Source organism: Cibotium barometz, chromosome 51 (genome assembly GCF_041138505.1).
Source record: "Cibotium barometz isolate CiBa-2024 chromosome 51, ASM4113850v1, whole genome shotgun sequence".
In the NCBI taxonomy this organism is placed as follows: domain Eukaryota; kingdom Viridiplantae; phylum Streptophyta; class Polypodiopsida; order Cyatheales; family Cibotiaceae; genus Cibotium; species Cibotium barometz.
Window position 1 is genome coordinate 12,284,021 of NC_141096.1, and position 12,344 is coordinate 12,296,364.

A 12,344-nucleotide genomic window follows, 5' to 3' on the forward strand; every position below is an offset into this window, starting at 1 on the left:
GCACACAGTTCATTGTGGGCACTCTCTGAGGGGAGGAGGAGAGATCGTCAAGTCTGCCTGCAAGATCAAAAAATGCCATCCGCGACACAGTGTGAGAGAGAGAGAGAGAGAGAGAGAGAGAGAGAGAGAGAGGGAGGGAGGGAGGGAGGGAGGGAGGGACGCTCACTAGGGCACACAGCGCAAGCCGCTCTGAAGAAGAGGCAGAAAAAAAACATGAAGAGCTCGCCGAGGAGATAGGTAGGATAGATTTGCATGCACTTGGAGGGGAGCGGACGCCATTGAATGCTGGCGGCGACACCTGCAACCTCCTCTGCAACCGACCGCCCAGCATCGAATAGGGGCGGCGTGGACTGGCAGAGGCGACGAGGCGACGTTGGCATGGACATACGCCCAAGAAGTTGACACATAGACGGCTGGCCACCCCCTTTTTTTTGTGACACTTGTCACGAGAGAAAGAAGACGGGTTAAATATAGTAAAGAAGCTTGAATAAATTTTGCATTGTCCATTGAGACATTTTGAATTTGAGCAATATTGAATGAAGCTTCAAGAAAAATGCAAAGCTGTGAAATGACATCTAAGGTGCATAATTTTGGATGTGTTGAAATATGAAACTGGTGAGACATTTGGTCAAACTAGGCTTGAATATTTCCTTTAGTTTTGTATTCCTCACCCTCGGTCTTATCACCAAGCGCACAGTGGGCTTGAACAGAGTCCTTTTAAGCGCCTTATCACAGTGGTAGTTGCAAGCATATACTCACCCGCGCTCTTATCACCAAGCGAGCAGTGGGCTTGAACAGAGTCCTTTTAAGCGCCTTTTCACAGTGGTAGTTGCAGCATATACTTCTACTACTACTCATCATCAAATGCAAATGGATACCCCCCAGCCGCATGCACTCCTAGTGCCTGGGTCTGGTTTGGGCCCCGTGAATGGCTGCGTGGCCTTGGCCAAGTCCCTTCTGTGTGCAGGCTTCTCTGTTACACTTGTTTGTTTTGCCAGGTCTTACCATGCCCACTCCAAAACAAAGCGCCTGCCGCCCTTGGACCCGGCCATCAGATTAGAAATCGTCCCAGACGAGCTCGACCCGGACGCCCAGAACTGGCGGGATCTCTTCGTTATCACGGACGCAATGCATGAAGGCTTGGAGAAGCTTGTGGAAAAGCTTGGAGACGAGCAGCATCCTGTCACGTGCATAATCTCCGACTTCTTGATGTCGTGGACACAAGACGTGGCCAACAAAGTTGGGATACCTCGCGTTGATTTCTTTACAAGCAATGCGACCTCATATCTGCTTCAGCTGGCGACACCGGAGCTGTTCGCAGGGCGACACCTCGCTCCAAAGGGTATGTACGCTGGACTTGCTATAAGTTATGTAAATTCTAATTAATCTCAACAGCAATCTTCAATTATGTTATGGCCAGGTGACGACGATCAGAGCCCGCTCTTCACAGATTGCATCAAGGGGCTTCCCCGCTTCCCTGTGAATGAGCTGACTTTCTTTTCCGACCCCAACAACCCCATCGCCCAGGCTTCTGTCAAGTCCTCCGCACGTGCCAAAGAGGCGGAGAGACTCCTCATCCACTCCGTATTCGACCTGGAAAGCAGCGCTTTCCAGGGCTTGTTCAACGAGTACGGCATCAAAGCCTACGCCATCGGCCCGCTCTTGCACCATAATCCCCGCACTCAGCTCCTGCACGTCCCTACGCCCGAATGCCTCGCGTGGCTGGACGCACGTGCCAGCTCCTCGGTCGTCTACGTATCATTCGGCAGCAACGCCACGCTGTCCCGCGAGGAAATCGTGGAACTCGCCCATGGGCTAGAGGCCAGCGCCCATCCTTTCCTCTGGGTGATACGCTCTGATGCGACGGCGGCGGCGGGCGGAGCTGACCTCTCCAACATTTTGCCCGCGGGGTTTCAAACTCGTACCCAGAACAGGGGACTCATTGTGCCGTGGGCGCCCCAGCGGGCTGTGCTCGCACACCAGGCCGTGGGCGGATTTCTCACCCACTGCGGCTGGAATTCCACCCTGGAGAGCCTCTGGAATGGCGTGCCTATGCTGGCCTGCCCAAGAGGCGCAGAGCAGAAGACCAATGCTCGCTGGATCGCTCAAGACTGGGGGGTGGGAATTGAGCTGGAGAGGACGGACACCGGCGGCTTCCATAGGTGGGAGGTGGAGAAGAGTGTGAAAGCACTCATGATCGGCGAGCAGGCGCGGACCAGAGCGCGAGGGTTAAAGGAGCTCGTAAGAAAGGCAGTAAGCAATGGCGGTGCCTCCCATTCCAACTTAGTGGAATTCGCCGAGGACATGAGGGCACTGCTACATCATCAACAATAGACGGTGCATAAATTGTGAACTGTTCAAGACAGAGTCGCATTATAATCATAAGATATATTGTGCATGTGGATGTGCATGGTAACATGGAAATCAAGTGTTTTAAAGAGAGACGCGTCTCCCAATGCTATCACATTTTATGTGCAGCTTGAATGCTTGTGGTGACTATATAGAAGCCACAGACATTAATGGCTAAAATACATGCAAAATTTGTGAGGTGTTTACTAGAAGGACTTAATGTTGGCACCACCTTGTCTTCGCACCACCTTGTTAGCATTCTAAATTTGGTTCTCTCGGAAAAGCACATTTTAAAAAAAATACACTAGGTTTCTTGGTTGTGATGTCTCGTAGACATCAGTAATTATAGGGTATGCTAGACATGGACATGGTGAGAAAACATCCAAGTGTTTTGACTTAATGTAACTTGAGTGTGTTTCCCGAAATGTTGTGTCAACAGTTCTCCAAATGTTGCAGCATTTGTTTGTAGCTTGAAATCTCATGGCAACAAGGGGGCCCAAGCAGAGGGTCGAGAAATGCATGCTAAGATTGAAAGCAGGGGGGTTCCTAGAGAGATCTTATTGTTGGCACCTCTCCTTGTATACTAAATGTGGCTTTCTTACAAAAGCTTAAGTGTTTGAACGTCTTTTTAGTATAGTCTCTTAGAATGTCTTGCATTGGTTGCAAGACATGTTGAACATGGGCATGGTTGTAAAGCAGGGAAAGCTTTGAATAAATGTATCTTCAGGATGTCTCCCCAAATGCTCCCACGTTTATTTTGCAGCGTGAAAACTTGTGGCATAGTAGGAGCCTTAGATAGGGGCTTTTAAATGCATGCAAGGGATTGAAAGAGAGGGATTGTCAGGAAGGAGACCTTGTTGTTGGCACCACCTTGGTTAATGTGTGCTACATGTGGTTGGCTTGCAAAAGCACACATCAAAAATTTGATAGGCTTCATGTCTAAGGCACAATCTCATGGGTTGCACTCATCTTGGGATTTGATGATCAAGGCGTGGTGAGGAAGTAGTTCGATGCTTTGAACAGATGCAACTAGAGGGTGTCATCTAGGATGCTATTGCTTATATTTTCAGCTTGAAAGCTTCTACCACAAAGCAAAACATCCTCAAAGTCTACAATTATAGTCACAAAAAGGTCTATGTTCAGGAAGACTTGACTGACATCATGTCAAGCACAAGGTGAGGTTAGTGTTGCTTTGATATGCCAAGCACAGTGGGCCTTCTAGGTGGGTGAAGGAGTTCATTTGCCATCGAGGGGGAAAGGTTTATCGAAGGGGAACTGATAAGAGAAGATTGCAAAAGTCTAATCGGTGTGGTTACCCTTTCAAGGTGGTCTTGCAGTATGCATATGACACAAATAAATTTAACATCCTCTTACATGATGTGCATAAAGGGCATGTTCTAGGGACTCGGACTGGCCTTTATTATTTGCCCATCCACCCTTGTGTCATAGCTTGCTGCATGGATGACTTGTTTGATGTTGGAATATGTCATCATGTAGCCAATATGTCCAAAACAAAAGAGAGCTTCAATGTATAGAGTTCCTACCCCCTTGATCGTGTGATCTTCCTCTTCTTCATGATCTCTGAGGAGGTTCAGATGGTCACCTACCAAATGCGCAGCCAAGGTAGCATGCTAGACAATTTTGTTGTGTTTGGGAGTCATGGGTGCATTACAATTTTGATTGGCTCTCCTTATTAAAAATTTGTAGATGATTGGGTGGCAATGTATAGGGAGGCCCTTCGTTTAAAGGAGCAAGGTAGCTTGAAAAATCATGTCATGCAGCTTTGTCCAGCCTTTTCCTATGTCAGAATTTATGCACTTTTGTGGCTCAAACTTGTTGTAGGTGCTTTATGTTCAGTTGTATAATTGGCAATGCGTTTTTCGCACCATAACATGGGTTGTGGAAACCACATTTAAGACATATTTTTGGTTTGATTCTCTATGCAGTTGTTTTTCCCAACCAAAATGGTGTTGGTATTCCAATTTGGCTAATGATGTGCACGAGTGATGTTGGCAGAAACCAGGAGAGCATAGCTTTGGAGCTTACCTTCAAGATGATCTTTTCAAGAATGCGTGAAACTCGCCCTACTGCCATTGTAATTGACAGAAACCCAGTGGAGTTGGAAGCCATTGATAAGGTGGTTGATGGCGGATCCTTATGCTGGACTCATGGCTAGTAAGGACAACGTTAATAGATTGCGTGCCATGTCTTATTATGTTGGTTTCATGCGTAGAAGCATGGGTGGAAAACCTTTTGCCGGTTTATACTCTTGTCTCTTTTGTTTATGCTCTCGTAGGAAACTCTCAAACTAGCACACACATGGTGGGGACATTAGTGGAGTTCTTCAAGCAAAAATAGGAGATAGGTAACTGGCCTCTTCCTTGTACCAAAGCACATACTCACCATGCTAATTTTCTACTATGAATTCTCTTTTGCTTTCTTTGCAGATGACTCTGGACGCTTTACTGTCCAGGGTCTCGAGTCACACTACATGACTGGCTGCAGGCAAGAGGATCCTTACAAGGTACCAAGCTGAACCGTCACCTGCAAGTGATCGAGGAGTCCATGCTTCTTTTCAAGATCAAAAGCATGTATGAGCCCATGGCATGGTATCATGTAAGCATGCAGTCCAGCTGCTCGTGCGATTGTCCAGATTGGACACCCGACTGCAAGCATATGTATGGGATTCGACTGATATTGCAGTGTCACTTTCCACATCTGAATGATGTTTTGCCCACTGTTGAAAGTGTATGTGCTCTCGGGCAGATGCAACAACATAGTGGTGTTCCAGGAAATGATCACGGCACAAGGCTAAGCACTGAAGGGCACGATCAAAGTGTTGGTGGCAATTATGAGGACATGGGACTACGCAATGAGAAGGGGCAATGCAAAGAGCCGGCTGGTATTGATGAACACATACATCTATTCATTTAGACTTAAAAGGGCTGTTGCAGGATCTCTAAGAGAGTCTCCCTACATCTCAGAGTCACACGGGGACGCGGGGACGGCCCTTAGGGATGCGGGGACGGGGACGGCCGGGGACGGGGGGACGCGTAGGGGACGCCGTGCAGTCTGGGGACGCATGAAGTCGTCCCGGGGACGGGTTCCCAAAACGCGGGACGGGCAGGGGACGCGGTGAGGGGATGCCTCCAATGGGCAGAAACGGGCAGAAATGGGCAGAAACGGGCAGATTTCCAGCTATAAAAGAAGGCACACTTTAGGACTTTTCTCCACACTAAGTTTGAAGCTTCAAGCCTCATTGCTCAAGCCTCAAGCTTCCAAAGTTCCAAGTTCCATTGTCCAAGCCTCAAGGCCCAAGTGGCAAGTTAGCCCTCTCTCTCTCTCTATACTATCTACATTGTGCCAACTTCCAAGCCATCTCTCTCTCTCTCTCTCTCTCTCCAAGTTCCATGATCCATCCCTCTTGAGACTTGCAAGCCTCAAGAGTCAAGCGGCAACTTGCAACTCTCTATTGCACCCTTCTTCCCTCTCTCTCACACTATCATCATTCATGGCATCTCAAGGTGAAGGCGCCGCCGCCACATCTTCCGTTGCGGGCTCTTCACGAAGGAGGCCGGCCATGCACACATGGTCATGGTGGGATGAGGTCCACTACACTAGTCGTGGAGTGGGCGGTGGTTCAAGGGCATGGAATTGCAAGCTTTGTTCCTACAAGAGAAGTGGCGGCGCCAACAAAGTGCGAGCTCACTTTTTGCACGAGGCCGGTCATCAAGTGCAATTTTGCGCACACATTACTCCTGAGAAGCAAGCGGAGCTTCTTGAGAAGCTCAAGGTTTATAAGGCGGCCGAGGCGGCAAAGAGAGGGCGACATGTTGCCGTTGATCCTCATGATGTGGTGAGAGCATGAGAGCAACCGACGCGAATGGAGGTGGAGAGGAACCCAAATCTTGCTTCAAGCTCTCAACCATTCAAGTCCACTCCATCCACATCGGGTGCCTCCATTCCCATCCGCCGTCAATCCACTCTTAACGAGAATTGGAACCCAAAATTGAAGGATGAGGTGGATAGGTCGGTGGCTAGGTTCTTCTACCACGACCACATTGCGTTTCAAGCGGCACGGTGAGAGTCGAGACTCAATTCTCTTCACTCTTTTTTTTAAAAAAATGTCTCATGCTTCAAAGCATTTGTCATATTGCCAAAAAAAGCTAACATGCTACATGGTTTTCCTTACTTGAAATAGGTCTCCTTACTTCCGTGAGATGGCCACAAAGATCGGGGAATATGGCCCCTCTTATGTGCCACCTTCATCGGAAAAGATTCGCACCACTTTGCTTGATAGGGAGAAGTTGGCCGTTGAGCACGCGGCGGCGGATACAAAGGCAACGTGGGAGACTAACGGAGTCTCTCTCATTGTAGACGGATGGAGTGACACGCGCAAGCGCTCCATCCATGGAGTGGTGGCCTACTCAAGGGGCAAAGTGTACTTCATCGAGTCACATGATGCGAGTGGCACTGGGAAGGCCGTGGATGTGCTTGCCGCGGAATGGGCGTCCACGATCGAGGTCATTGGGCCGGAGCTTGTGGTCGGCATGGTGGCGGATGGAGAGGCGTCAAATAGGGCAGCCGAGACCATTATTGAGTCAATGTATCCATCCATCACAGTTTCTTTTTGCATGGCCCATTGTCTCAACAACCTTCTCAAAGACATAGGTGCCTTGCCATGGATTGCACCCACCATTGAGGAGGCTAACCAGCTTGTATTCTTTGTCCTCAACCACCAAAGGCTGCGACATGAGTTCTCTAAAAGGAGCACTCTTTCCCTCCTCAAGTATTCTGAGACAAGGTTTGCATACAACTTCCTCATGCTAGGCCGCTTGTCTACATGTGGCGGAGCCCTAAGAGGGCTTTTCCTTAGTGATGAATTTTTTGCCATGCCGCAGTCAAAATCGGCAACAGGGAGAAAGCGGAACAAGCCGCCAAAGCCGCTTCTGCCACAGTTGCCACAGCATCCCCAGCTCCTCCAGCCCCGCCTACTACCACCAATGCGGTTCAACTTTTACCTTCTATGCATCCTATGCCATCCGTGGTATTTGATGCTAAGCAGGAGGGTGAGAGTGATGCTGCACAGAAACGCCTCATCCGAGCTTATGGCTTTGCCAAGGGCCGACAGTTTGTAGTAGACATGGGCAGTTCTGAAGATGCCATCTCTCCCCAGTTGGCGTGCCGAGATCGCGCCGACGATGCCGCTTGGTGGGAGAAGGTGAAGACACTCGACGCCTTGGTCAAGCCTATTGTTCACCTTCTACGAGTCATTGACGGCCGTGAACCATGTATCGGCAAGGTCTATGAGGCCATGGATCGCATGATCGAGTCACTCCAGCAGCTTGTGCCAGACAGGGCCGAGTTTGAGGAGATCCACTCATTATGTGAGTCCAGGTGGAACTCCTACTACTCCCCTCTTCATGCGGCTGCCTTTGTGGTTGATCCAGAGTTCCAGGGCAGAAAGCAAGAGGCCGACAAGGAAGTAAGCAGGGGATGGTGGATCATTTTGGAGCGCTTAGAGCCTGACCCTACCATCTGGCGGAAGATCAGAGACCAGCTATCTCAGTACAGGACGCGGCAGGGATCTTTTGGATGTTTAGATGCACAGCTTGACCGCCTCAAGATTGGGTCTCCTCTTTGGTGGGAGGATTACGGATTAGATGGGCCGGAGTTGCAGCGCTTGGCTATTCGCATCCTTAGCCAGGCTGTGAGCTCTAGTTGCTTGGAGCAACTTTGGAGCGTTTACAGTCACATTGCCTCTAAGAAGAGGAACCGCCTTGAAGTGCAAAGGGCAAGTGATTTGGTTTTTGTGAGCGCTAACTTGCGCATGCTATGTGCGACAGCAACAGGGAAGGCGGATCCCTTCACCGAATGGGAGATGGCACAGCAGGATCCTGCAACTCAGGAGCATCTTGAGAAGGTAGAGGAGGAGCTACAGCCTGAGGGGGAGGAGGAGGCGGAGGAGGCTTCAAATGGCATCGACGACTTCGACTTCCAAGCCTCCCGCGAGGCTAGCACTTCAGAAGCTTGAGGCTTGACTCTTGAGCCTTGAGCCATCTCACCTTTTTTGTGCCCACTGCCAATGGCCATGATCTATTGTGATCTATCTAGTATCTCTATTTTGTACCCACTCTTTTTTGTAACCCTCACTGCCCATGAGGCATGTACTTATCTCTTTGTATCTATCAGACTATCAATCACATAATCAGTGTGCCATCGATGTTTTATTAGCGCATTTTGCTCAAAATGACTCTTGTTTTTTTGTCTATTCGGTGTAAAATTTTGTTCAAAGTGTGTCTCTATATGTATGTCATGCATACAACTCCTAAATTGCTTTTAAAAAAGAGGTTTTTTTTTGCCGTTCCCGACCCGGTCCTCGGGACGGCACTTCCCCGTCCCCGTCCCCGTCCCCATCCCCATGTGACTCTGTTACATCTCCCTACATGTGACTCCGCACGAAAGGAGATCATCTGTGAATGGTTGAGGATATCAAAAGAGAATGTTAGTGCACTTGTGGTTCCAAAGGAGAGAGTTTTGCCTTTGAGAGGCTCCGTTCACCAGATGCAGGCTCATGTGATGCTCACTTGGCTTGGTGATGGGAAACCACAAGAAGTAACCCCTATTGAGGAGAGGCCATTCCCATTGCAGCTACCAGAGCATGGAAAATTCACAGGAGTGCTCAGACACAAGCATCAATGTGGTAGAACCGGGTGCGGTTCGAGAAGAAGGCTTGAATCTTTTGACCGTATTGCTGCAAGCAAGACATTGATGATTGACCCTCTAGAGACACACACCTGTCATACATGCTATGCATTGCTCCTCTTGTCAAGGAGACACGCCTTGCTTGTTATGAAACCCACCTTATTAATAAAGTTATCAACCCATGTGATGATACATTCGTTGAGAAGGGAGTGATTACATCTTGTGCATATGGGCTACAAGAAGATGAAGAGAGACACTTTAGCATGTGCCTCCACAATGGGATTGTGCTTCAAAACATCCGTGCATCTCAACATAGGATCATGCTTGTGTATAGTGGTTGCTGAATAGCATTAGACTCATCATTGAGAAGACATGCCCCACTAATAGCAAAGCATAATGAAGAGTATGCTCTTGGACTGTTATCATATTACTCTATTCGGAACCACAATAACCTCTTCACTTCCTATCCCTTAACAATGCAGTGGTAGCATTTTTACCTATTTGTTTTTGAGATCTGTATGCTTGATGGTTTAACATCCCTTTGACCAGAAAAGAACACATTTATTGTGTTTTTACAAACTTAAAGAGTGCATTCGTGGGTGCTTGTGACAAATTCATTGAGGAGCTGGGATGGTCACTACACTCATGAAAAAAATTACAATTAATTACCATTCCTCAACGTTTTTACACTTGATTTCATAGTGTTCTCTTGTCTGCATCATCTCATTGATGCATGCTATTGAGGAATCAGTTACTTACACTTGATTTCATAATGTTCGACTATCTGCATCATCTCATTGATGCATGCTATTGAGAAATGATAACTATACTTAATGATCTCTTTAATGATGGGTTTATGTTATGAACGCACGTTTAAGAAAGTATCAAACCCTCTGGATGGTCTACATGTTTAAGAAAATGATATATACGTATGCTATAAATCCTGAAGATCATACTGCAAGTTGATTGTGACGTGTGGTATGGAATCATAATGTTAATGGTATTACTAAATTGCTTTTTGGGCTGTATAGAACTCAGAGGAGCATATATATATAAAATTTAAATTAATTAAAATTTAGATTAAATTTCAATGTTTGGATGCATGGTGAGGTGTGCTCACTCTCAAATAAACGTATCTTACATGTAATCTCTCTCTCTCTCTCTCTCTCTCTCTCTCTCTCACACACACACACACACATGCACTCTCTCTCTCTCTCTCTCTCTCACACACACACACACGTACATACTCGCATATGCGCTAATGTAAACACACACTCTCCTCCCACACACACTCTCATACATAGACTTCTATGTCTCTCTCTCTCTCTCTCTCTCTTTGTTTCTCTCTCTCTCTCTCTCTCTCTCTCTCTTTATCTCTCTCTCTTTCACTCTCTCTCTCACACACGCATAATATTATGTTTTATTATATTTAGACAAATATATCTATATATACATGTGTGTGTATGTGAATATACACATACACACACACATATATACATATATATGTGTGTATTTTATAAAATAAATACACATGTATAATTTTAATTAATATTAATGGGTAGGATGCATGGTAACTTAATTAAGTGTATCTTACATACTGTCCTTGGTCTTTTCTTTACAATGAGAAAGATACCTACATGTTGAAATTTTCATCGAGAAGTTTCGCTTTTAAGAGGGAGCTCCCTATTTTTTCTCTCAAGAAAATCTTTAGGTAAGAAGGGTTAGCTCTCCTTTCAAAAATTGGAATGACATGAGATAAGAAAATTTAAATTTGAGAAGGGTGAATCTCTCCCCTTTCTTCTTTGGCTCACTCCCTCCTCTTCTTTGGCCACATGGAAGGGGAGATGGCTAGAGAGAGTGACACATGGTAAGGAGAGAAACTTGTGCTAAATAGAATAATAGATTTGAGGAAGAGCTATATGATTTATTTCCAAAAGAAAACAACAGCATGAAGTGAAAGGAAACTTTTCCACAACTTTAACATGGCCAAGGTTTATTGCTTAATACATACCAAAAAAGAATTTGGCAGCCTATTAAACCTATTATAAAGTAAGCCTTTTCAAATTCAAAAGTTTTAAATAGATATGTAACAAAGTAAAAAGGACTTAAGTCAATTTGGGCCAAGGGTTGAAGGGGCTGTGAAAGGGGCCTAGGTTTAGGACAAGGGTTGGACATGCGCATGGCCACTTATAAGTGTAGTTTAAAAGGGTGGTTTAATATATAAGTCAATATGGACCCTAATCTCTTGTTATCTTTGAAAGGGTGTCTTAGTATATAAGACAATATGGGTCCTAATCTCTTGTGTTCTATGATAATCACAAGTTTCTTAATGGAAATTACCATTTCTTTCCCTACTCATAGGTTAATCTCTTTAAGCTCTTTTGTTGATCTTTGTTAATACATGTTTTTTAGGCTAATCTAGGCTAGCTACTTTCTTTTAGTGGTATCAGAGCATTGTGTTGATTCCTTCCATGCGTATTTGGTGAAGGTTTCCACAGCCATCTCAAAATTGGGGTTTGTAGGAAGAGTTTTTTACAATTGAAGTTTAAATTATTTTTCCATGCTTCATTATTTTACAATTAGGGGACCGCCTGCAGAGAATGATTTCACAAGCCATGGAAACTGATGAGAAGAAAACGCTACAGAAGGCAAATGGGGCTCCCAAAACTATGGCTATGGTGCCCCAAGCTCCGGCTATGGAAAAGAAAGAATGATGCGAAAATGATGGAGATGAGATGTGCCAATGGAAATCATTTGCACAACAACGAGATCACTTTAAAGATCTAAATCCTGTGCATCAGCTCTTCCTTTTTCTCTCTTTAATTGAGCATGTATAAGCTCAACCTGATCTCGCACAGATATGTCCAGCAGACTAAAGGGGGGCACATCTAGTGCTGCTGTTACCGAGAGAAATCTATTTATAAAAGCTCCCCTTTCTAAGACTAGATAGATCTTATTGCCAAGTGGCAAGACCCAAGGAGCTCTCGTGCCATTTGTAAAGCACAATCGAGGGATTAAAAGCATAGCAATGATGAAAATGGTTTTCCAGAGGCTTCACATATTAGATCTCGCAAGCTCTTGACTTAATGGCGACTGCTTGGAATGGGCTGATTTTCATGTATTTTTCATGCTTTTGCAAAGAGAAAGCAAGAAATTTGCTTTTCCCTTCATCATTAGTTTGATATTTCATCATAGGGGCAATGTTGGGTACATTTTTGATCCCTATTGATAAAGGATTCACTTCATTGAAGCTTCAATAGCGTTTCTTGATTCATTAAGGGCTTTGATAT

At 46.0% G+C, this 12,344-nt stretch overlaps 2 protein-coding genes across 2 annotated transcripts; both read left to right on the top strand.

The window, feature by feature from the left end:
• Positions 1–630: 630 nt before the first annotated feature.
• On the top strand, positions 631–2,542 carry LOC147609334 ((R)-mandelonitrile beta-glucosyltransferase-like). The gene is made up of 2 exons (XM_086787919.1): positions 631–1,342; positions 1,421–2,542. The coding sequence occupies exons 1-2, from the start codon at positions 865–867 to the stop codon at positions 2,332–2,334; spliced, it is 1,392 nt and encodes a 463-aa protein (XP_086644045.1). The 5' UTR covers positions 631–864; the 3' UTR covers positions 2,335–2,542.
• A 3,690-nt stretch (positions 2,543–6,232) lies between these two features.
• On the top strand, positions 6,233–8,383 carry LOC147609335 (uncharacterized). The gene is made up of 4 exons (XM_086787947.1): positions 6,233–6,429; positions 6,551–7,067; positions 7,526–8,069; positions 8,196–8,383. Exons 1-4 carry the CDS (start codon positions 6,233–6,235, stop codon positions 8,381–8,383), a joined length of 1,446 nt encoding a protein of 481 aa, XP_086644073.1.
• Positions 8,384–12,344: the final 3,961 nt, after the last annotated feature.

Bases quoted from the DNA above. Each gene is read 5' to 3' on its own strand.
- LOC147609334 (XM_086787919.1), top strand. From the start codon at position 865: ATGCAAATGGATACCCCCCAGCCGCATGCACTCCTAGTGCCTGGGTCT. The intron at 1,343-1,420 runs GTATGTACGCTG...TGTTATGGCCAG, and splicing joins GCGACACCTCGCTCCAAAGG to GTGACGACGATCAGAGCCCG.
- LOC147609335 (XM_086787947.1), top strand. From the start codon at position 6,233: ATGGAGGTGGAGAGGAACCCAAATCTTGCTTCAAGCTCTCAACCATTC. The intron at 6,430-6,550 runs GTGAGAGTCGAG...TACTTGAAATAG, and splicing joins ATTGCGTTTCAAGCGGCACG to GTCTCCTTACTTCCGTGAGA. The intron at 7,068-7,525 runs GTATTCTTTGTC...ATCTCTCCCCAG, and splicing joins TTGAGGAGGCTAACCAGCTT to TTGGCGTGCCGAGATCGCGC.